The sequence below is a fragment of the Akebia trifoliata genome, chromosome 4 (genome assembly GCF_017979445.1).
Source record: "Akebia trifoliata isolate Shusen 1 chromosome 4, ASM1797944v1, whole genome shotgun sequence".
Lineage (NCBI taxonomy): Eukaryota > Viridiplantae > Streptophyta > Magnoliopsida > Ranunculales > Lardizabalaceae > Akebia > Akebia trifoliata.
Window position 1 is genome coordinate 17,274,566 of NC_141378.1, and position 24,467 is coordinate 17,299,032.

Genomic DNA, 24,467 nt, shown 5'->3' on the forward strand with positions numbered 1-24,467 from the left:
GATTTAGAGGAGGAAAGAAGGGTTAAAGTCAAACCAGATGAAAAATAGATACAGTGAGAGAGAGAGAGAGAGAGAGATGGGTAATGGGTTCTTTCTTCTTTGTGTCTATTTGAGATTAGACACGTGAAGAGAGATTGGGTTCTTTGTGAAAAACAAAACCAGATGAAACCCAAAGAAAAAGAAAAGATGGGTACTTTGTTAATTGTTTTTCTCTCCTTTGTATCCATGATATCAGTCTCATTTTCAGCCACCACAAACATCTCTTCATGTCCCATGGATTTTGGCTATGTTCATACAATCCCATGGAACGCATCAATTTGCCAAACCCATCATACAAATCCCCCTACCCAACCTTGCTGTCAAGCCCTTCTCAGCCTCTTCGGCATCTCTCTCTCCCACCACTTGAAAGCCACATCTCTCTTCCAACTCCCTGACCTCCCTACTTCAACTTCTTGTGTTTCTGATTTCCAATCCAAACTAAATTCCCTTTCTCTCCCTTCAAATATATCCTCAATCTGCTTTGGCAATCTAGATCGCTTTGTCACCAGTCCCCAACTCTGTGCAGGTATCCAAACAAAACAAGATTGGGTTCAAAAGCTCGGACCCTCGACTTCGCTCGATTCATCCTGTAGACCCGACCTCTCAGATCCGACTTCCTGCGACGCCTGTTTAGCTGCTGGTTTACAAGTTCAATCCAAATTGATTTCAATTGATGGTAATACATCTCATGCTAAAGATTGCTTTTATTTCACAGTTCTCTACGCTGCCGGTGTAGCTAGTGATTTGGGACCTGAGAGTATTAGTACTGCTGCTTGTATACTTGGGTTACCAATTGAATCAAAATCTAATTCCAAGAATAAAACCCAATCTACTCTTATATTCACCGGAACTGGTGTTGGTGTAGCTGTTGTAATTATGTCTTGCTTATTGGGTTTGTATCTTTGGTGGGTTCGACTTCGAAAGAAGAAATTAAGTGAAGGAGTTTTGGATTTGGAAGAACAGAGCAATTCTAAGCCTCGTTTACGACCCAATACTGGGTCGATATGGTTTCAATTCGAGGAGATTCAGAAGGCAACAGATAATTTTTCACAGAGAAACTTTATCGGGCGTGGTGGGTTTGGAGTTGTTTATAAGGGAATTCTCTCAGATGGAACTCATGTTGCTGTGAAGAGGATGATTGAATCTGATTTTCAAGGAAACAAGGAGTTTTGCAATGAAGTTGAAATTATTAGTAATTTGAAACATAGGAATCTAGTCCCATTAAGAGGTTGTTGCGTCGCCGAAGAAGATGAAGAGAATAGGTATCTTGTGTATGATTACATGCCTAATGGGAACCTCGACGACCACTTATTCTTCTCGGGTAGTAGTCGTGGTGGCAATAACACAAACCCATTGAGTTGGCCTCAACGAAAGAGTGTAATCTTGGATGTTGCGAAGGGGCTTGTTTATCTTCACTATGGAGTGAAACCCGCGATTTATCATAGAGATATAAAGGCGACAAACATACTCTTGGATTCAGAAATGAAGGCAAGGGTGGCGGATTTTGGGTTGGCTAAGCAGAGTAGAGAAGGGCAATCACATCTCACTACAAGAGTTGCCGGTACACATGGCTACTTGGCACCAGAGTATGCCCTTTACGGACAACTTACGGAGAAGAGCGACGTTTATAGCTTTGGAGTTGTAATTCTAGAGATAATGAGCGGAAGGAGAGCGCTCGATTTGTCCTCCCCAGGACCAACACAAGCGGTCCTTATTACTGATTGGGCTTGGACACTTGTTAAAACAGGACGCATCGATGAGGTTTTGGATGAAACATTGGTTAAAAATGGTGATCCTACTAATCCAATATCCAACCCACGGAGTATAATGGAGAGATTCGTATTGGTCGGGATCTTGTGTGCTCATGTAATGGTGGCATTGAGACCCACAATTTTAAATGCGCTGAAGATGTTGGAAGGAGACATTGAAGTTCCTACCATACCTGATAGGCCGTTGCCTCTTGGCCACCGATCATTTTGTAGTGAAGGAGATACTTTCACTATATCACCGTTCTTAAGTGGTCCTCAACTAAATACAGGAGAAATGCTAAGGTGATCAAGAGAAGAGAAGCAGTATGATTCATAATTACTTCGATGGGTTCATCTTCGTCATGGCCTACGATCGATCTCAAATGTTCAAGGATGACAGTCTGAATGAAAGAGTACATAAGTTGCAATCTGTACTACACACAAAATATAGTTCCACTGTAATCTTCTATTTTCTAGTCCTTTTGTTTAATCTTTGGGTTTAACTTACTGTATATATTATACTTTCTTCCTTGACAAAGGTTGGTTAGTTTATGTTAACTTTTTTGAAAAATTACTTGGGAGTGCTGCAGTGTGGAAGAGAGAGTAAAACAATATTGAAGAATTCTTCAAACCTTTCTTTGAGGTTTATAGAAGAAAACAGTTGGGCTGAGGTAAGAACCCCTACCCATTTTTACTCAAACAAGTCATTTTTAAGGTTCGATTAACTTCCATTATTTTGGTATAGTTCTCCATTATTGTAGTTAAAGTGAAAATGCTCTAATTTTATTCTAGGACTTTCTCTTTCATCCAGTCTTACTCTCTACATATCCCACAGTTGTGGAAGCACTTCAAGACACCCAAAAAACACTTCCTGGACACCATTATGAAACAATCAAACAATGTTGGCGATCGCCATTCGTATAGAAGTGATGCAAAGGGAAAGAAAACCAAATAGGGCCTTAATCAAAATTAACATAAATCCTTAATACAACAATGAAAGTGCGCATAATATCAAATCTGTATTGGATACATGTCAATACATCAAAAGGTGAAACTCTAACAAACATAGATGATATATTTCTCACTAAACCAGACTTTTAAAGCAAAGTTCTAGATATCCAACAACAAAAATATGCATTAGTTAGTGGGTTTACTTTTAACTACTCTAGTTGCTATACCATCTGCATAAAAAAAAATGCTACATTCACAAGGCAATGGCAATATGGCATAACTTCTGCAACAACCTAAGGATTCTCGGCCACTGCCTTGTCGATTTCATCCACGTGATCCCGAAGTATATTCCACTTCAAAAGAAAAAATATTTGATTAAGTGAATAAAATGTTAAGAACACTCAAGAAGGAAATCCAAAAAAATATGGTGAAAGACACATACCTGATCCATGCTTAGTGAGATACCTGAAAGAAAGAACAACATAATTCTGAGTACACAACAAATTAAACCATATCAAAGCTCAAAACATCTAGCTCATTAGTATGGTGTAGTAGAGAATGTTGGCAGTTCAACACTGTGGGGCAAAAAAAGAAAAAAAAAAAATTGAAAAACAAGTTTACTGAATTCTTGAAATTGCTCCACTTGAACTAATGATGCAAATAAAGATATGGAGAAAAAAGATCAGAATGTCATGCCAGAACGAGATGCATGTGGATCCCAATAATAGTCGCAGTCTTAGTTCCTGGCCTGTCTTAATTTTGTTGTCCAAAGCCAAGCCTTTTGTCATCATAGTCACAAAATTCTCCGACTTATTGAAAAAGTGATGATTAAATCGTGACTCTTTCCTTCACTGATTTAATCATGACTTTGTCAATAAATCCCGGCTCTTACGAACTTCATGATTAAATCACAAACTTTTCGATTAAATCGAATTAAAATGAAAGATGAAATTGAAGCATTAGTAAGAGAAGATCATGATAACCATTTTACTGATGAAGTATTAGATAATGAGGATGGCATTGAATATTTTTACATTTTAAATAATATAAACCCTGAATGTGTCGTGGACATGTGGCTAGTTGTTGTGGATGCAAGGATGATATCTATATGGAGGTTTGCTGATTTATTATTGAGTTTTAATATGAAAGTTGGTGATATAATATGAGACCGCTGCCTAGTATGAACAATTACGTAGATTTAAGTCTAACCCGATTTTACGAAAATTTTCCCTTGTCAACTTATTCCCGGATCTCGACTTGGTGGCTATGTTTGTTATTGTGTGCGAGTTCATATTTGCTTTCCTTGTCTCTATATGAATTCTGTTGTGTCTTTCTCTCACCCCTTTAAGACTTTCAACTAGAACATTTATTCTGTCAAGGGATTTAATCAACATTCATTCCACATGTTCAAACCATCTCAGTCAATGTTCTCTTAGTGTATTGCTTATTAGAGCTACTTCCACTGTTTCCCAAATGCATCCATTTCTACTTCTGTCTTTCCACACAACATCCTCGTCTACACTTGGCACAATATATTAACATGGTGCTTCTTGATCACCCAACACTTGGCCCATAAAGCCCTCAATGATCCAATCAAATCAGTAATACTTTGATAATGATGCTTAGCATTACTCACAAATGTTTCAACCCAGTCCTATGATTTTGATTCATTTTCCGTGTGATTCAAGAGTTAAAGGTAAATCATGGCTCGTCCTTGTTGAACCCAAGTTGAAAGGGATGATCCAAATCATGATTGTCCAAAACTTGACAAAGTGATTCTTCAACATCATAGATATTGAAACTTAAATAGACCCAATCTCTTTCAAGCTTTCTATTAAATACATCAGCATCATGATCAAAGCCCTATCAGAAATTTGCCAATTTGCTCTCTTTCTTTATTTTTTCATTTTTCTTTTTCAAACAATCCACACAAACGGAAAAAAGGAAGCTCATTCTTCTTTCTCCATTCAGAACCATGCTTTCAATTCTCGCCTGAGTCATCCAGGATTTTATATATTTTAGTAAAAATAATTATATTTTCAGAATTTAAATAATTATTATCTAAGGCTATGTTACCTGATTCGTGGGTTTGCTTAGTTCGAATTTGGGTTCAAAGTTTGTGGTTTGCCACTTGAGAACAAACCCAAATCGTAGGGGTAGACTGAGGATGGAATTTGAGGGTTGAAGCGATGAGCATGGTAAAAAAGATGAAGGCATTTGGTTATTTTTCATCAATTTATAAAGACCAAGGTTAAAGGGGCATTCTATCAATTTAAAATTTTAGGGGTGCATCTCAATATATCAACATGTGAAAGGGGTGTGAAGAAATTAAGGCCAAATAAGGTACCTCGTTTCGGTCCCTAACTTTCATGTACCTAAGCGAATTGGTTCAAATCCAACCATATCTAAGGTGTTATGGGCACCAAACATTTTAGCTTGGGCGTCCACTTATTTTGAAACTGTATTTTTCCTTAAGTGGGGCCAGATTGGGGACCCACACGGTTTTTTTTTCCATCGTTCAACTCTCGTCCTTCCCTTGCTCTACCAAGGACAATTTCTAGTACTCTCTTCATTGACTATGGTTAGACATCAGAAACTTTCATCGAAAACTATTCATCTCTGACGAGAAGATGAAAATTTTAAGTTTTGGATGATGGTTTCAAAGGCCGTGTAAAGTAAGGGTGCAACTTGGTTCAATTTGGTTTGAGGTCAAATTGGAATCGAATCGATATAGGTCAATTTCACTAAATTAGAACTAGAACTGAATCAAATTCCATTGGAACTAAATCAACCCAAATCTAATTAAAGTCAGTTTGATTTGATTCGATTTTACAGATTGCTAATATTCTATAAATTGTAAGTAATATTTGTTAATGAAAAAAACCAACATATAATAAACATAACATTGCATACAATAATCACTAATCTATTAATAAAAAGTCATTAGTTTATTCATAAAAGAAAATCACTAATTTATATCCTAACTTCTAAAATAATTCATAATAATTGTTATATTCATATATATATTTATTTATTATATAGGGGTTTGATTTTAGACAAATTTAATTCGAAAACAAAATCAAATTGATCGATTCTTCATATTCGTAACCCAGAACCAAATCATGACATAGTCCAAACCGAACCAAACGTCCCTTGTGAAAATGCGTGCCCCGACTAAAATTCAGGATGGCCATTTATGACTGAACATTTTCTAATCTATCTTATTTTGTAGAAAAATTTATAACCATTTTCATGTAAATATATAAATAAGTAATGGTAAGCCGAGTTAAATGATTTATCTCATCTGAGACGAGTTGATTCATACGAGATAACTCATCCTCGTCCATGAACGAGACATGATGTCAAACCGAGATTTGAAATATCTTCTAAAGCACATTCAGGGCAATGAGCCCAAAAAACAAAACCCCAATTTCTAACATAAAAAAATTCGTCCAGCTTCAAACTTACAATTATACACATAAACCCTAATTCCTAATCCTTCCAACATGCAATAAAACTGACACATTAGAGAACATTTTGAACTGCAACACAAGGAAACTGAAAACGTCCTTCGGGAACTTAACAACCAAATCAATCTAAACTCCATTAAAATTTCACAAACTGTAATCCACATAGTTCGATCTAACTCACCAAACCCACGAATTATTAGGTTTAGAAACAGAATCAAAACATTTACAAAAGATTAACAAATTTATAAATTAGCAGGAAAAAAAAAAAACAGAAAGATGAAGAGTTGGAGAAAGATGGAGTGAGTGAGATACCTTTCTTCCCTGGGATTTTCTTTCCATCTTTATCGTAAAATTCCCGAATGTCCACCATTGTCTTCCCTTGCCAGCTCCTCACTCTAACCCTCCTGTTCTTCGAAATCTTCAAAAAACACACAAACAAAGGTAGAGAAATAAACACATTGAGAGAGAGAGAGAGAGAGAGAGACCTCGCAAACATAAATGTCTTCAGAGTCGTTGGATGTGTCTTTCTTGGCAGTTTTCTGGACTGGAGTACCTCCATCTGAGTCTTCATCGTTGGCGCACTCCTTCCTCTTCCCTCTTCTCCACATCTTCTCTTCTATTCTTTTTTCTGGAACAAAAAAAATTCCCTGGAAGCAAATCATTACAACTGCAAGCTACAGCCTACTACACGTCAACGCAACACATCCTCTGTTGAGGAGGGAAGAAGATGAAGAGCTACCGTCTAAAATAGAAGATGAAGAGGTCTTTATAAACAGGGAAGAGAAGTTTCCCGCTTTTCTTTTTACAGAAGGAGGAACCTATAGTGTTTTAATCAAAATATCTGTCTAGTGTATTTATTATGCCAAATATTGACACATAGCATTTTCTTCGATCCACTGGTATGTTAACATGTGCCCTTAAAAGTGCAATAACACACTTTTGGAAATTGAATTTTGCACCGAAATACCTTCATTTTCCAATTTCTAAAGTGTATTTATTGGGGCATGATTTTAAATCTCGTCCAAGATTGAGATGACTCGTCAAATACGATTTGGTACGATTGTCGAGGAGACAAATAGACAAGTCATATGTACTGTTTGAAATTTAAAATCACAATTCATTTTTTTCATTGTTTAATAAGATGACTCAAATTTATCAAAAAACTCGTTTGAGATGACTTGATCTTATTCATGAACGAGACGAGAAGTTTAAACGAGTTTTAAAACCATGCTTGGGACCAGGGGCGGAGTTAAGATTTTCTTGTAGTGGGGGCAAACTATAATTAGTTGTATAGTTGAAGAACTTGAATAATGGGAAAATTGTTTGTGCTGGAAAATATGATTCGAGGGAGATGAGGGCAAATGAGGTGAGAGGTGAGAGGTGAGGAGTGGGGACAAATGGATATGTGATTAACTAAAAATATAGGGGTGTCTCAAAGTTCTGTGGGGCAATTGCCCCCCACCAACTCCTTACTAGCTCCGCCCCTGCTTGGGACACACATTAACAAAGCCCATAGTTAACGGCCATCTCCACTCCCTTCTCCATGAAAGCCTTGACCAGACAATATTTTTAAAGAGTTGTTATTGACACCCCAACTTTTAATTATTACACTCTAATTTTTTAAATTATGTGTTGCATCCTAATTAAACTTAAAATACACCATTAAACATTACAAAAAGTTTAGTTCAAGTTATTACTTAAACATTGCAAAGCATTATAACACATTCAAACAATTTGAGCAGTTGTGGACAATTAGAATTAGACTCGTATAAAATCCTAAATCTAACAAATAGAACCTGAACAGAAAAAAGAGAGGATTTCCTATTGACACCCCAACGTTTACTTATTCTCAACCATTGACTTATTTTATTTTAATGGGGGCATCATCATTTTCTCGTACAAACACTTTTTCATCTTTTTTGGAAAGATACTGAAGTCTTGCATATTCCCTACTTATCTCTACTTCGGGCAAATTCTTCTACTTCAATGAATATTTGCTATCCAAGTCATATTGAACGTGTTGCTCACTCGATATACAATATCATTTTAATACAACGACCATGTTAGTCACAAGATGCGATCGTGAGAAAGGCTTTGAGTAGGGCCCTCCTAATTAGTGGGTGTCCACGGTTCAATTTCAACTCGTTTCACATATTCCCTTAATGAAAATCTAAATAAAACATCAGATCAAATTCTTTTTTATTTCAATTTAGGGTATATGAAATCCTTGGAGCCAGAACCAACCCTACAACTACTTGTTACCTGCTGGGTAAGGATAGTGAGTTCTTCATGCAAATCAAACTTTTGAAAAGTAATGGAGAGTGAACAAGAAATATAAATTGCATTTTGTTGTCTTCAAAGGCTTTGTTTCGGAAGCCGAGAAAGAAGTGCTTTAGACCAACCTACAACTTTGTTTGTATCTCCTTATTGTTGTTCGTTCTTTCTTGATCATTGCATTTACTAAGGTATTGTATTTATTTAGCTCGGGAGTGAAGTACATTTGTTTTTAATGCGATCAAAAATGAGTTGAACATCTCTTAGACAAATCAATTGTTTTATAAGGTGAGAAACAAAATACTCCACATTCTTTTTAGAAATTTTAGTTAAATCACATATACTTTAAACTACCTCATTGATTAATAGATTACTAAATGTCTTTATAAACAAGTTAAGAGGAAAATAAATCTACTATTGGGCTTTTCTTTCAGGACCCATCAATTATTCAAAAGAGACCTGATTACATAGAATCAAACCGAAGATTAATATTGTCTATGATAGTCGACCCATAATCGACTAATCGATTCCAGATATATTGATAAGCTAGGACATGAAGAAAAAAAGTTTTTCCTTGAATTATACATCTGAAAATCCCATTTTTTAGTATTAAACTAAAGAAATTTGACTTGTGCAATTATGTTTAATTGATTTTATTTCTAATTCAACTTGATGTTTTGGCCAGTCAAATCTCCTTAATTAAGCACAAGGGTAGGTGTGGTTGCATAGAAAACATTTTTTTTTTCAAAAAGATATTGGTCATGAGAAAGTGGATTTTCTTAAAATATATGTCAGAAATTTAATTGCATTTGGTTGGAATTTGAATATGCCACAGAAAACAGGGTTGGCTTCTCGTTGGGATGGACTAGTTGCACTCCACTAGCATTTGGTTGCACACTAACCTAAGAAAATAAGTCTTTTTTATAACCTCTATTTTAAATTACTAATTGTACTTCATTATTAGTAACATTAAGATTTAGGGTTATTCTCACGAATTCATTTTCTTTACTCTTGTAAATTATAAACATGCTTGTTGAACAATCAAGTATTTCTTACAAAAATAATTCAACCAACAATAATTTATATAAGCATAAATTATAAGATCAAGTGTTTATCCAAGGTTCAATTGACCCTCAACTTAACCATTTGCATGAAGGACTTTCTGGAGGGCGGTGTATGTGATTGTGGGATTAGTCTTTTTAAAGGTGGGGATACTTGCAATAAGCCAAAAAAATAATAATTTATGTGAACATGATTGAAGAAGAAGAATGGAAAACAAAAAAGACAAATGAGTGAAATAGTTTATTTAAATTTCGAGTGCAATCATCCAAATGAAGTGCAAAGGGAAATTTAATTGATGGAGTGCAATTGGTAATATGTGGTGTGCAACTAATCGATTCCCTTTCTATTTTGATGCAAGGGTAATCATGAGATAATAGAATTGGGATTTTGTTAAAATAACAATCATTTTCCTTAGAAGTGGAGCAAATCATCCCTCGACAACTTCTAGTTTCAAACTCATTCTTTTGCCTTGGGCAGAATTATTTTGAGAAAATGATAAGTTTCACAATAAAAATAAAATCCCAGGATCTTGTTATGAGCTTGATTGATTCATCCAGTCCAACTATGAATTTTTTGAGTGAGTTTGTCTACGAAATAGAAAATAATTGTGGAAGAAAGTAGTTTTGTGAGAAAGTCCATTTTTTAGAGTTTTGCAACGAAGAATTTTTTTTTTTTTTTAAGTTTTAATTTTTTTAGAGTTTAAAATTCAAGTTTTTCAGTTAATTTTTTTAACGTTTTAACATAAAAAAGTTATATTTTTTCAAAGTGTATCCAGAACTGACTATAAACCTAATTCAAGAAAAGAAATGTTATAGTGACTAGAAATAACACTCGAAGTAGCACAAAAGAATGTGAAAAGAAAGCATAGATGCTTTTTTCTCAAGATACAAGTGTTGTACACTTGAGGAAAATGATGATTCTCTATGCACATAGTGTTACTTTGAGTATTATTTTGACTCATCATAGAAAATCTCATTCAAAGAAAAAAGACTTTTGGGAGGGGGGATCCGAATAGGTAATTTCTTGGATAAATCCTCAAGTGTGACTCATAAGTGAGCGAGTCGAACTTAAGACCTTACTCAAGCGAGGCGTGATCTTGGCCATCTCACCAACTCTTTGGGATTAAAAGTAAATATGACATTTTAAAGGGTTAGGATCCACGATCATCCTCATAAAAAATCAGTTCAATCCAAAACTTTTAACCCTCTTAGGACAAAACACGTTGTAAATATATGAGTAGATATATGTCTACATGAATCCTGACTCAATTTTAAATAATTATAAATTGATTTAATTTAAGGGTTCAAATATGCAAATTCGTAGGAAATAAGAAATCCCAACAATTAAAATATGAAATCCTACGTAGACATATAAAAATAGCCAGTAATTCTTTCAAGTTATTTATTTTTAGTAATTGTACTCGGCCACTAAAAAACTTTCTCAAGAAGTAAATCGACTGCATGTTTGAGGGTAAGATTCCTTACTCATGTCTACTAACTATTTTCTTCTTCTTTATATTTTTATTTATTTACATAACTTCAAGACTAAGTTCTTCCGTCTATTAAATTCACTTCGATCACCGATTAAATTTATGCAAATTCATCTCTCTCACACACAAGCACAAAATGGATGCTTCTTCTTCAACTTCAATCAACAACAACAGTTCGACTTCATTCTTTCCCGAGGTACGTCCGTATATATACAATCTCTCTCTCTCTCCTTCTCCCTCTCCCTCTTTTTTCAATCAGATTTTTTATATTTCTAGGGTTTGATAATCTGTTCTGTAATCTGGATTTTGTTTTTGAACTTGATTATGTTAATGGGTTTGTTCTTTCTTAGGTGATTGATTCAATCCATAGAACCTATTTTAGAGCGAGATACGATACTTTGCGAGACTATTTTTTAATCAATTTTTTTTTTTTGTCTTAAATTCTATTCTGTATAGTGTAATCTGCGCTTTGTTGATCAACTTGATTATGTTAATGAGTTTGTTCTTTGTTGGATATAGATTCAATCCTTGGAATCTATTTCAGAACAAGAGATGATTCCTTGCCAGGCTACAATTTCTGAGGTTCTCAACAAAACAGAATCAGGGACTGTTTCTGTTCTAAATGGAACAATTTCTGTTCCGTTGCCACCGGTCTCGAATGGTTCGTTTTTGGGTTCGAGTGAACCAACTTCTAGACCTGAACCTTATTCGGTTCACCAGCCCAAACACAAACCCTTTAACCAGGTTAATCAAAGGGGTAATGGGTTCAATTCAATGGGAGAAATTAATGGTAATTCAAGTAAGCAAATTAATGGTAATTCAAGTAAGCGTCACGCCTACCATGGTTACAATCAGCGAACCTCGAATCGATGGATCAGTAATGCCAGGCAACCTAGATTTTCCAATGGTCCCGCCTTGTCTCATGGACTGCCAAATCCATGGCCTATTTCAAATTATTATCACCCTCATTCAATTCCCATTGAAAATCCCATTGAATTCAACAATATGTTCTATTTCTGGCCATCGCCTCCTCATGCAATTCCATGGCATGTCATGCCCTGCTATGATCCTTACTTGACAGGTGAATTGAAAATCTATAGTTTTTTTTATTTTATTTTAATTATTGTTATTTTTATCTTTTTAGAAGATTTTTTACTTGAAAGTTGGTGTTTTCAGAGAGTTGGATACTTATTTGTATTTTGCTCTGCCACTGTCACTACCACCACCCACAGAAGTCCCTTATGTGAATATGATAGGTCCACCATCATATCATCAACCTCCTCAACAGACTAATTTGCCCGACTCGGAATGGGTGTTGTGCGATGCAATACTCAAGCAGATAGAATATTACTTCAGGTATGATGCAAATAGAATTGTTGTTTTAATTTCTTTGGTTCATGTTGTTGTTGAATTAATTGTCATTATTTTTCCATTTAGTGATGAGAACTTGAGGAAGGATTACCACCTGAAAAAGAACATGGATGAGGAAGGCTGGGTTTCTATTCATCTTATTGCAGGATTCAATTTGGTGAGTATCCCCATGGTTATGCTTGTTTCATTTTTTTTTATAAAAACAATTTAGCTATCTCTAGTTGTTATCAATCTTGTACAAAATTTTCTGGAAAAAAAAAGAGCGATCAATTTTCCGATTATCATCTTTCGGATTAATGTTAGGAGATACAAACTTTTTTTGCATCGCGCTTCAAAGTTTACTTTCCAAATTTAGTCACGTCCTTACTCCAAAGTTTCCTACACATAACTTATCCAAGTTTCAACTCAAAGGAAAAAACAACACTCAAGTTTGTAACCATTACTTAAACCCAATAATAATAATTGAGAGAAATTATGTGTAAGGACTACTATGTAGTGGTACATACTGAGAAAAATAGAGGGAAAAAATACATCTCGCCATAGTGCATACTAGTCAAAAGGCAGCGCCTCCCCTTATGTGTAACTTTTCAAATGCCTCTTAGAGAAAAGCGTGAACCTTTGAGGTGAAATTACCTTCTCTTAAGGCCTCAAGGCTTTTTTATTTTTGTTTTTGTTTTTGAGAGTCTTGCTTTGAGGCAATCCTCGAGGCATAAACTTCCAATGGCTTTCTAAACATTGGTCATGTGTGACATTGAAAAGAGAAGAACAAATCCTTTTATATGGTTAGGAGGATTGACCTTAAAGAATGCTTAGCTAACGTGGTGCACGTACACAAACCAATATTTATTGATGATAATACCTTCAATTTTTTTGAACTCTTTTCCTATCGTTTGCACATTGAACACTTTGTGTCTTTGTTGACGCAAGGGAACTTGCCTATTTAATTTACATAAGTTCTGTGGTCTCACATCACTTATATTTTGTTAGTTGAGGCATTCAATTTCTCCCTCTTATGGGCTAAAAAGTATCTATTAAACTGAAGAGTTGGCCTATGAGAATAATACTTCGGTGGAATGCTTTTAAAATATCTTGTTTTCATTAGTTATGAAGTCACATTACCATTGCAATTCTGTCCTACCTCAAAGATTGTTACTCTGTCACTGGCCCTGTTTATACTGCCACATGAGAGTTGGTAATACAAAATAGCTTCTATGTGTAAATGTGAACCAATATAGTTATATTATCAGGTCTTGCATTGATAAAAGTGAAGTTCTTCGTGTTTATAAGCTTACCCATTGAGCCTTCTTTTATTATTATTACTATTCGCTTATAGAACTTACATTGCCCCCATCAATTTTTTATAGCACACTATACAATGAAATAAATATGGTGTTGGGAGTCACATATAATCATTCTTTAAAATAAAAAAAATACAACACTACCTTCCATTTCTATTTCTTGTCTGAGGAAACTATTCGATTTGGATTTTTCAAATACCAGACTTATTTGAGCTCTAAAAGGGCTGGTTATAAGAGTGAGGAAGAAATATTAGGTTGGTTGTTGTTACAGTTGCTCTCTTCTTTATTCTTTGTTATTTTTTCAGCCCTTTTTTTTTGCTTGTCTATCCTTATGTGATGTGTTTTATATGATTACATAAATTGGTGTGCTTGTATTTAATTTTCATTTAAAGGGACAGAAATCAAGACTTTGAATTAATTAATCGTCGGTGTTTCAAAGATCCTATTTTCTGTGGATGGTGGTGTATACTATTTTTTTTATAACATTTTTGTTTGTGTTACAGATTAAATTGAAGACGAATGACATTAATTTAATAATTAGATCATTGCAACCCTCTAGCATCGTTGAAGTGCGAGTAAGTATCATTGGTTGTGTTTCAGTTTTTTTCAATTTAAATCAATTATGTTCACTTATAATCCAAATTAAAATTGGTGTCAGGATAAAAAAGTGCGAAGACGTGATGACTGGAAAACTTGGATTCTACCACATATTTGAAGCACGTCACAAATTCATCCTCGCAGACGCATTGCAGTTGGTATTTGAGCTGAAACATCATGAGTTGAGTAGAATTGAAGAAAAATGGGGTAAAAGAAAATGAAAAGAAACACCAAGAAATCGAAGGAGACCCTTGTAATAATGTATAATAAACAGGATAACTGTATTTGAGTTCTGTTTCCAAGAGAAAAGGAAACATAGTTGATGCTTAGGAAACGCAAACTTAACAAATAAGTGAGCTCATATTTCTTGAGGTCATAATTAATACATCACCATCGCCATAGGCTATGATGGAGTCATTCTTTTGGTGTGTAATCAGGATCCTTCACTTTGCCTATACATTTTATGGGTTTTTTGAGGTATTCTTTATTCTTTATTTTAATCAAATTAGTTTAGTTACCCATGTAAAGTAACTTCTCTTGAAGTTAAAGTTTAATTGTCAATTGTTCACACATTTCAAAATGAAATATTAATTTGATAATTATTTTTTGTTATATAATGTGGTTTTTCTAGAAGAATTCTGGTGGATGCTTGGGAAAATCGACTTTAAGAAATAAGTGAGCTCTTATACCATCACCATAGATGTGTAACCAGGATCCTTCATTTTGCCTATACAATTTGATGGGTTTTTTGAGGTATTCTTTATTCTTTATTTCAGTTTAATTACTTTAGTTACCCATGTAAAGTAACTTCTCTTGAGGTTAAAGTTTAATTGTAAATTGTTCAAACATTTCAAAATGAAATATTAATTTGATACTTATTTAGTGTTATAGAATGTGGGTTTTCTTAGATTTGTATTTGTGATCACCATAGTTATAACATCGTTAGTATTTCTACTAGAAGAATTCTGGTGTTTGATTGTACCAAGGAAAATGTCTAAAATACACTGGATTCATTGTTCAGCTTCCATTTTTCTTTACAGAAAAATGATTTTTTGAAAAAAAAAAAATGCTGAATTATGCATCTGAAAATCCCAATTTTTTTTTATAAAGGAAAGCCATTTTCTTTTATATTTTCCATTTGTGCCATGATAATTAACAAGCCTGAATCTTTATCACCAACATTAATCTTTCCTTTGTACTCTTATGAAGAGTCGACAAACGGATCACTGAAATTGCTTCCTCATCATGAACCATTGGCCTGAGCTGAGGTTCATTCGAGGCTCCATTTCTCCAAATTTCAGATACTAGTTTTAGGGATGCCAGGGGCCGCACTGACAGGCTTAGAAGTCTGAGCCCATCCCTGAACGTGAATTAGGTTTAGCTCGCTCGACCCGTTAACACAAGCCAATGCTAGTCCACATTGGGCTGGGCTTGACCAAAACCGCACCCATGCGTTGAGAACCTTACAAGTGTCTAGGATTGTTAGGATTCCATAGTGATACTAATCTCTAACAAAGTTGTCCTGATCCAAGTAATTGTCTTCCAATCACCAAGTTCATTTAGCATAAAATTTTTATGTGTCTCATTTGTAGTTGATTTACAACATATCCTTTGTGAAACTGTCAGTGGTAGTAATCCTATATTATTGACATAGAAATTATATAGATTCTACTCTTTACAGCACAGAAGATCCTTTACCACTTTGATATGCAAAATCTAATCGCTATCTCGACCAGTTGCCTCCATGACCATGATTACTTGCCCAAGCCATTTCGGTACTGAGCTTGTTTTAAAACCAACATTTGGAGTTACCTTGCAATTCTTTATTTCCTCAAATTTTGAATGGTCCCAATTTTTAGTTCTAATATGATTGTGGATATAAAATGGATACATGTTAGTTTAAGAATGATGAAATAGATTATTAGAATGTAAAAGAGATGTATTTCGATTCAAAATACATTTCTTTGTCCTTATATTTATTGATGATGACATCTTCATTTTTTTGGATTTTTTTTCCTATCCTTAACATGTTGAACACTTTGTGTCTTTACTGACACAAGGGCACTTGCCTATTTAATTTACATAAGTTCTAAGGTCCCATGTATATTCTGTTATCTGAAGTATTCAATTTCTTCTTCTTATGGACTAAAAAATATCTAAACTGCCACACGATAATTGGTAATACAAAATGGCCTACTTGTGTAATGTGAAAGTGAAGTACCATTGTAAATATATTATCAGGTCTTGCTCTCATGCGTTGCCAAATTCTGATAAAAGTGAGCTAGTAAGGAGCTGGTGGGGGCAATTGCCCCCACAGAATTTTTAGATACCACTATATTTTCAACTTCTAATATGCTAATTGGAAATGACTTAAATATCTTATTCTTCAACTTCTAACAAAAAAAAAAAAAAAAACCTTTAAATTTCTCCCTAAAATCATTCATTTTAAAGTTCCTCAACTATATAACTAACCATAGTTTGCCCCTCCTACTAGAAAATCCTAGCTCTGCCCATGGGCCCTATCAAATTTTTGTAGCTCACTTAGCCATCAAATAAATATGTAGGGGTTTCGTCTAACCCTTCGATGTCTTTTTTAAATACCACATTGCCTTCAATTTCTTTAAATTTTATATTTTCTATATGTTGGATCATAGTTACAGATCATTCTCGGCATGGAGTATCCCAAGCTTTCTGTGAATTTTTATCAACCCAGATTAATCTTTCCTTTGTACTCTTATGAAGAGTCGACGAAAAGATCATTGAAATATCTTCCTCATCATGAGCCACCTGTGTGAGCTGAGGGTCATTCGAGACTCCATTTCTCCAAATTTTTCATACTAGTTTTAGAAAGGCGATGGGCCGCACAAACTGCAACCATGCATTGAAAACCTTACAAGTGTCTAGGATTCCCTACTGATACAAATCTCTAAGAAAATTGTAATGATCCAATAATTAGATAGAAATTATCTTCCAATCACACAAATAACCTACCAAGTTCATTTAACACATCATCTGTGATAATAACCTTCAGTGGTAGTAATCATATATATTATTGACATTGAAATTATATAGATTCTACTCATTATTTTATAATTAATGCGATTTCAAATAAAAATGTTGATGCACTTTCTAATAAAAATGATGTTAATTGAACTGAGGAGACCCCTCTACCACTTAAATATGTATATAGCAATAAGGGAATAACTATCTCAACCAAAAGTCTCCTACTAAAGAATACGGTCGATTTAAGACCTATTTTTATAAAATTTTAGCCTATAAGAAAACTTTTGAAGATCTTTAAAGTGAGAAATTAAATAGTCGAATTTAATTTTGTTAGGGAATAAGATGCATTGTATTAAGGTGCATTAGATAGAATAATAGTAAAGCAAAAAATAAAAAAGATTCTGGTCTAGCGAAGACACAATAGTGACAGTGGGACATCGTCGGAGAAAGACACACCAAGATCGAACTCTCAGTAGAGCTTAGTCTCTGATACCATTAAGACTTAAAATGGGCCAGATATAAGTGTGTCCATATCCATATCCGAATTTTTTTTTATCCTAATTTATTTGAATTTGATTCGAATCATACTAACTAAGACCATATTCGAATCATTTTACTTTTATTAAAATCATATCCAAATTAAATCCGATTAAATTTATTGATTTGAGTTGGTCAGGTCCGCACCATTTTACTTTTATTAAAAATAATATATCCGGATTTAAGATCATATCCGAACTATTTTACTATTATTAAAAGTATATCCAGATTCAATCCAACCAAATTTATCGATTCAGGTAGGATAATGTCAAATCATTTAAGATTGCTAAGATATAATTAAATGTTGACTTAAACTCAAGACTTCTTCATTTTGAAGAAAGGCCTTAATCACTATACCCAACCATTGTTAGTTAATGAAAGATGATTTAAAATAATATAATAATACATCTTGCAAAATAATATATCATTCAGATCTTGACGGATATAAGGATGGAACCCTATCCAACCCAGATCCAACTCAAGTCAAGGGGCTTCAATCCATATCCAAATCATATTTTAATTGGAATATACTTGACGAAACCAAACCAGCTAAATTCGAATTTTGAATAAAATCCATATCATTTTAAATCTTAGATACCATGATAAATTTGGAGGTCCAACTTAAAATCAATTGGCAATGAATGAAAAGGCCCAAGAACTTCTAAGGAGAGAGATAAAGACAATTTGTGTTCAATGTGGGATTAAAATCAACAAATTTTAGTTAAAGTACCTATTCTTTTAACTAACTCATTGATTAATATTTAATAGGTTACTTAATGTCTTTATATATTAATTACAAAGAAAATAACTCCACTATTGGGGTTTTCTATGATGATCTGTCAATTATTCGAAAGAGAATCGATTCTTAACAAAACCCTGAGATGATTACCTAGAATTGAGCCAATGGTAGACCCACAATCGATTAATCAATATATATATATATATATATATATATGGGGACGGTTCAGCAGCCCTAAAGTTTGTCAAGTTTGGTGCCAAATATTTTTCAAAATATGGGTTAGAAGCTTTGGAATGAGCTGATTTTTTGTGAGGATGATCTCTATGATGAGGAGATCATCCTCACCAAAAATCAGCCTATTCTAAAACTTCTAACCCCATCAAAAGTGATTTACAAAAATTGGATGGTTCACGATTCTTCAACTTGTAAACTAGGGTTAGAAGTTTCAAAATGAGCTTATTTTTTGTGAGGATGATCTCTTCATCGTAGAGATGATCCTCACAAAAAATCAGCCTATTCCAAAACTTCTAACCCCATCAAAAGTGATTTACAAAAAATGTTTGACACCAAACTTGACGAACTTTAGGGCTGCCGAACCGCTCCCTATATATATATATATATATATATATATATAATTATACATTTTTAAAGTGATTTTTAATTATTTCTTCTCCCTTGTAAGTCTATTTTTAATGAGTTCAGCAACTCGTTGTATTTTAAATTATTTCTTATTTAAGATAATTTTTTATTTATATTAATTGAATTTCTTATTTAATATATAAATCTTTTTTATTAATTAAAAAAAGAGTCCGGCTATCTCACGCTCGTTCGTGGTAGAGTAGTTTGCGAAGGAACATGTCAACGAAAATCCTGCGGTTCTTGTGGTAGTCATAGATTCTTTCATCGAGATACGAGTGAAAAACATCTACGGTTATATGACGACATCCACGTCAGAAAGGTTAGAATCACCGTAAATCCTGAGTCACGCCAGCATTTTCCTTTTTTAACTGTACTCGTACACTAACCAATCTTCTAAATCGACTGAGAGTCGGATTCCTAACTCATGTCGACTAAATCCTTTCTTCTTCTTTATATTTTCTATTATTTATGTAACTTTATGCAAATCCATCTCTCTCACACACATACTTCTTCTTCAACCTCAATCAACAACAACAGTTCGATTTCATTCTTTCCCGAGTTTCGTACGTATATATACAATCTCTCTCTCTCTCTCTCCCTCTTTTTTCAATCAAAATTCTATATTTCTAGAGTTTGATAATCTGTTCTGTAATCTGGGTTTTGTTTTTGAACTTGATTATGTTAATGGGTTTGTTCTTTCTTGGGTGATAGATTCAATCCATAGAACCTATTTTAAAGCGAGATATGATTCTTTGCGAGACTATGTCTTAATATTTCTGGAGTTTTAAATTCTATTATGTAAAGTGTAATCTGCGTTTTGTTGATCAACTTGATTATGTTAATGAGTTTGTTCTTTATTGGGTATAGATTCAATCCTTGGAATCTATTTCAGAACAAGAGATGATTTCTTGCCAGACTACAATTTCTGAGGTTCTCAACAACACAGAATCAGGGACTGTTTCTGTTCCAAATGAAACAATTTCTGTTCGAACCTCAAATCGATGGATCAGTAATGTCAGGCAACCCAGATTTGCCAATGGTCCAGCCTTGTCTCATGGACTGCCAATTCCATGGCCTATTTCAAATTATTATCACCCTCATTCAATTCCCATTGAGTTCAACAATATGTTCTATTTGCCTCCTCATGCAATTCCATGGCATGTCATACCCTGCTATGATCCTTACTTGACAGGTGAATTGAAAATCTGTAGTTTTTATTTATTTAATTATTGTTATTTTTTTCTTTTTGGAAGATTTTTTACTTGAAAGTAGGTGTTTTCATAGAGTTGGATACTTATTTGTATTTTGCTTTGCCAGTGTTACTACCACCACCCACACAAGTCCCTTATGTGAATATGATAGGTCCACCATCATATCATCAACCTCCTCAACAGACTAATTTGCCCGACTCGGAATGGGTGTTGTGTGATGCAATACTCAAGCAGATAGAATATTACTTCAGGTATGATGCAAATAGAATTGTTGTTTTAATTTCTTTAGTTCATGTAATTGTTGACTTAATCGTCGTTATTTTTCCATTTAGTGATGAGAACTTGAGGAATGATTACTACCTGAAAAAGAACATGGATGAGGAAGGCTGGGTTTCTATTCATCTTATTGCAGGATTCAATTTGGTGAGTATGCTTGTTTCATTTTTTTTTTACAATTTAGCTAACTCTAGTTGTTATCAATCTTGTACAAAATTTTCTGGAAAAAAAAAGAGATCAATTTTCCCATTTCACATTCCAATGATTAATATCATCTTTTGATTAACATTAGGAGATACAAACTTTTTTGCATTGCGCTTCAAAGTTTACTTTCCAATTTAATCACATCCTTACTCCAAAGTTTCCTACACATAACTTATCCAAGTTTCAAACCCTCAAAGGAAAAAAACAACACTCAAGTTTGTAACCATTACTTCAACCCAAAAAGAATAATTGAGAGAAATTTATGTGTAAGGACTGCTATGTAGTGGTACATACTAAGAAAAATAGAGAGAAAAAATACATCTCGCCTTAATGCATACTAGTCAATAGGCAGCGCCTCCCCCTAATGCGTAACTTTTACAAATGCCTCTTAGAGAAAGGCATGAATGAGCCTTTGAGGTGAAATTACCTTCTCTTAAGGCCTCAAGGCTTTTTTTGTTTTGTTTTTGAGAGTCTTGCTTTGAGGCAATCCTCGAGGCATAAATTTCAATGGCTCTCTAAACATTGGTCATGTGTGACATTGAAAACAGAAGAACAAATCCTTTTATATGGTTAGGAGGATTGACCTTAAAGAAAGCTTAGCTAATGTGGTGCACATACACCCACTTTTTTTTTGCTTGTCTATCCTTTTGTGATGTGTTTCTTCTTTATTTTTTGTTATTTTTCCAGTCCCCCTCCCCTTTTTTTTTGGCTTGTCTATCCTTATATGATGTGTTTTATATGATTACATAAATTGGTGCGCTTGTTTTTATTTTTCATTTAAAGGGACAGAAATCAAGACCTTGAATTAATGGTCGGTGTTTCAAAGATCCTATTTTCTGTGGATGGTGGTGCATACTATTTTTTTTAATGATATTTTTGTTTGTGTTACAGATTAAATGGAAGACGAATGACATTAATTTAATAATTAGATCATTGCAACCCTCTAGCGTTGTTGAAGTGCAAGTAAGTATCATTGACTGTGTAACACTTTTTTTTTTTCAATTTAAATCAATTAAGTTCACTTATAATCCAAATTAAAATTGGTGTCTAGGATAAAAAAGTGCGAAGACGTGATAATTGGAGAATTTGGATTCTACCCCATAATTGAAGCACGTCACAAATTCACCCGTCCCAAGGCATTCAGCTGGTATCCAAAACATTCGAGGAATATAGAGTTGAATAGAATTGAAGAAAAATGGGGTAAAAGAAAACGGAGAGAAACACCAAGATATTGACGTAGAGCATTGTAATAATGTATAACAAATTGAGTTTTGTTTCTTAAAGAAAAGGAAACATAGTTGATGCTTAGGAAATGCAAACTTAACAAATAAGTGGGCTCTTATTTCTTAGGGTCATAATTAATCCATCGCCATAGGGATGATGTAGTCATGTGTAATCAGTATCCTTCATTTTGCCTGTAAAATTTGATGGGTTTTTTGTGATATTCTTTATTCTTTATTTTAGTCTAATTACTTTAGTTACCCATGTAAAAGGAACTTCTCTTGAGGTTAAAGTTTAATTGTCAATTGTTCAAACATTTCAAAATGAAATATTAATTTGATATTTATTTTTTGTTATAGAATGTGGGTTTTGTTAGTTTTGTATCTCTAATCTCCATGGTTATAACGTCGTTAATGTTTCTACTAGAAGAATTCTGGTGTTTGATTGTACCAAGGAAAATGTCTAAAAGAAAAGAAAAAATAAGAAATAAATAAAACGAAATTTAAATAGATCCTTATAATATAACAAACAAGATATCTTGATATCAAAGAACTTGTTAACAATTCGGAATACGAGAAAAATTCGAGTTCTATTCAACTTTGGGTTACAAAAATCTGGGCAAAAATTTGATAAATGGGAAATATACGGGCATATGCTTTATACGTGTGGTATGCATTTCATTTAAAAAATTCGAAAATAAAAAATTCAATAACATGATAGTGAAATATTAATGAGGGTGATGAAGAAATTGGTAATGGTGGAGGTGATGATGAAGTCGTGATGGTGATGGTAACAATGATGGTGGTGATAATGAGAACATCATATATATAAAATAAAAAAGAATTATTAAATTTTCATATAACTTAAAAACCATTAAGAACTCTCAAGGAGAGAGTCTTTGGAATGAATAAAGAGTTGAGAATAAATTCTTATTTATAGGTTTAAAAATCCTTCCAAAATATTTAGAAAGCAATGTGGGATTTGCAAAAATATTTGAAAAAATGAGTCACAAAATACTTTTACAATCTTCAATCCATGTGAAAAGATATCAACCAATAGAAATGTTCTTTAAAAAAAATACTTACTTTTTCTTTAACAAAAAAGAACACCAATCATAAAGTAACTTTTAAATATCATTTTAAAACCAATTAAATTAATTTTATTTGAATCAATTTTAAATAAATATTAATCAACATTTATTAACATTTATTTTAACAACTTTCTCATCATGAACCACACAATCGAGCCAGATACTAATTTTAGGGATGGGATGGGCCGTACTAACAGACTTACAAGCCTGAGCCCATTCCTAAAACATGAATTCGGTTTAGCTCCACCATTAACACAAGCCTAAGTTAGTCCACATTGGACTGGGCTGGGCTGGAATAATATCGCACCCATGTACTGACAACCTTACACTAATCTGTAACAAAATTGTATTGATTCAATGATTAATTAGTATCTTCCAATCACACGTTCCAAGTTCATTTAGCATAAATTTTTTTATGAAAGTTCATTGAGCATGAGTCTTATTCGTGATTGATTTGCAACATATCCTTTGTGATAAGTTTCAGTGCCATAATTATTTTATAATTATTTTACTCTTTATTTTATAATTGATGCACTTTTGAAAATTGATATTAAGTGAATTGAGATATCTGAGTAAACCAAATCATCTAAAATTACTTTGTAAAAATGTTGATGCCCTCTCAAATAAAATGATAAAATTAGTAGAGGAACTTTTACTGCTTTAACTAGCGAAAATCAATAACTATCCCTCCATCACAAACATTTAGAGGACCAATCAATTTTTGTGCAATTTACTCTTCAAAATCTGTTAGTCGTGTTTTTACTGCTACTGGAGATTAGGGGTATAAAATGGTTACAAATGTAAGTTTAAGAATGATGAAATAAAATGGCTACAAAAATTATTAGAATGTAAAAGGTATGCTTTTAGTTCAAATGGTCGCTAAAATATTTATGAGGAATCAAAATACCATTCTAATTATATTATTTAGTTCATACATCAATGGTCAATTTTTTCGAAGATTTTATTTTCTATTCAATAATATCTACTTATAATCACAACTCAACTGTGGATTAAGGACGAAAAATGCACCAACACGTGATAATGAGAGGACTTGATACTTATATAGCAAATCACCTCATTCTATTGAAGGCATTATAGTCATTAACCAAAACATCCAATTGGATGTGATATTCAGAATGAAAAATGATTTTTTGACGCTTCCATCAAAGAATTGTAGACCATTTACCTCGGGATATGTAGAACCATAAACATTTTCTTGCATATCTCGAGGCAAATGATCTACGATTA

The 24,467-nt window shown here is 33.6% G+C and overlaps 4 protein-coding genes across 6 annotated transcripts; 3 read left to right on the forward strand and 1 right to left on the reverse strand.

The window, feature by feature from the left end:
• On the forward strand, window positions 1–2,345 carry LOC147404215 (Protein kinase superfamily protein). Its single transcript, XM_086440083.1, has one exon. It carries the CDS (start codon window positions 163–165, stop codon window positions 2,092–2,094), a length of 1,932 nt encoding a protein of 643 aa, XP_086296209.1. The 5' UTR covers window positions 1–162; the 3' UTR covers window positions 2,095–2,345.
• Window positions 2,346–2,739: 394 nt separating this feature from the next.
• On the reverse strand, window positions 2,740–7,032 carry LOC147404216 (RNA polymerase II transcriptional coactivator KIWI-like). Of its 3 annotated transcripts, none has more exons than XM_086440087.1 (4): window positions 6,694–7,019; window positions 6,521–6,612; window positions 3,181–3,203; window positions 2,740–3,091 (listed from the first exon to the last, which is right to left on the reverse strand). In XM_086440087.1, exons 1-4 carry the CDS (start codon window positions 6,777–6,779, stop codon window positions 3,032–3,034), a joined length of 261 nt encoding a protein of 86 aa, XP_086296213.1. In that variant the 5' UTR covers window positions 6,780–7,019; the 3' UTR covers window positions 2,740–3,031. The 3 variants fall into 3 exon arrangements, with proteins under 3 accessions (XP_086296213.1, XP_086296212.1, XP_086296211.1); XM_086440086.1 differs by having other exon boundaries at window positions 6,521–6,626; window positions 6,694–7,015; XM_086440085.1 differs by lacking the exons at window positions 2,740–3,091; window positions 3,181–3,203 and having other exon boundaries at window positions 5,546–6,626; window positions 6,694–7,032.
• Window positions 7,033–10,974: 3,942 nt separating this feature from the next.
• On the forward strand, window positions 10,975–14,916 carry LOC147404217 (uncharacterized). The gene is made up of 6 exons (XM_086440088.1): window positions 10,975–11,229; window positions 11,553–12,114; window positions 12,266–12,389; window positions 12,471–12,561; window positions 14,206–14,277; window positions 14,361–14,916. Exons 1-6 carry the CDS (start codon window positions 11,170–11,172, stop codon window positions 14,415–14,417), a joined length of 966 nt encoding a protein of 321 aa, XP_086296214.1. The 5' UTR covers window positions 10,975–11,169; the 3' UTR covers window positions 14,418–14,916.
• Window positions 14,917–20,117: 5,201 nt separating this feature from the next.
• On the forward strand, window positions 20,118–22,081 carry LOC147404218 (uncharacterized). The gene is made up of 5 exons (XM_086437829.1): window positions 20,118–20,409; window positions 20,535–20,679; window positions 20,761–20,851; window positions 21,800–21,871; window positions 22,019–22,081. The coding sequence occupies exons 1-5, from the start codon at window positions 20,118–20,120 to the stop codon at window positions 22,079–22,081; spliced, it is 663 nt and encodes a 220-aa protein (XP_086293955.1).
• The last annotated feature ends 2,386 nt before the right edge of the window (window positions 22,082–24,467 follow it).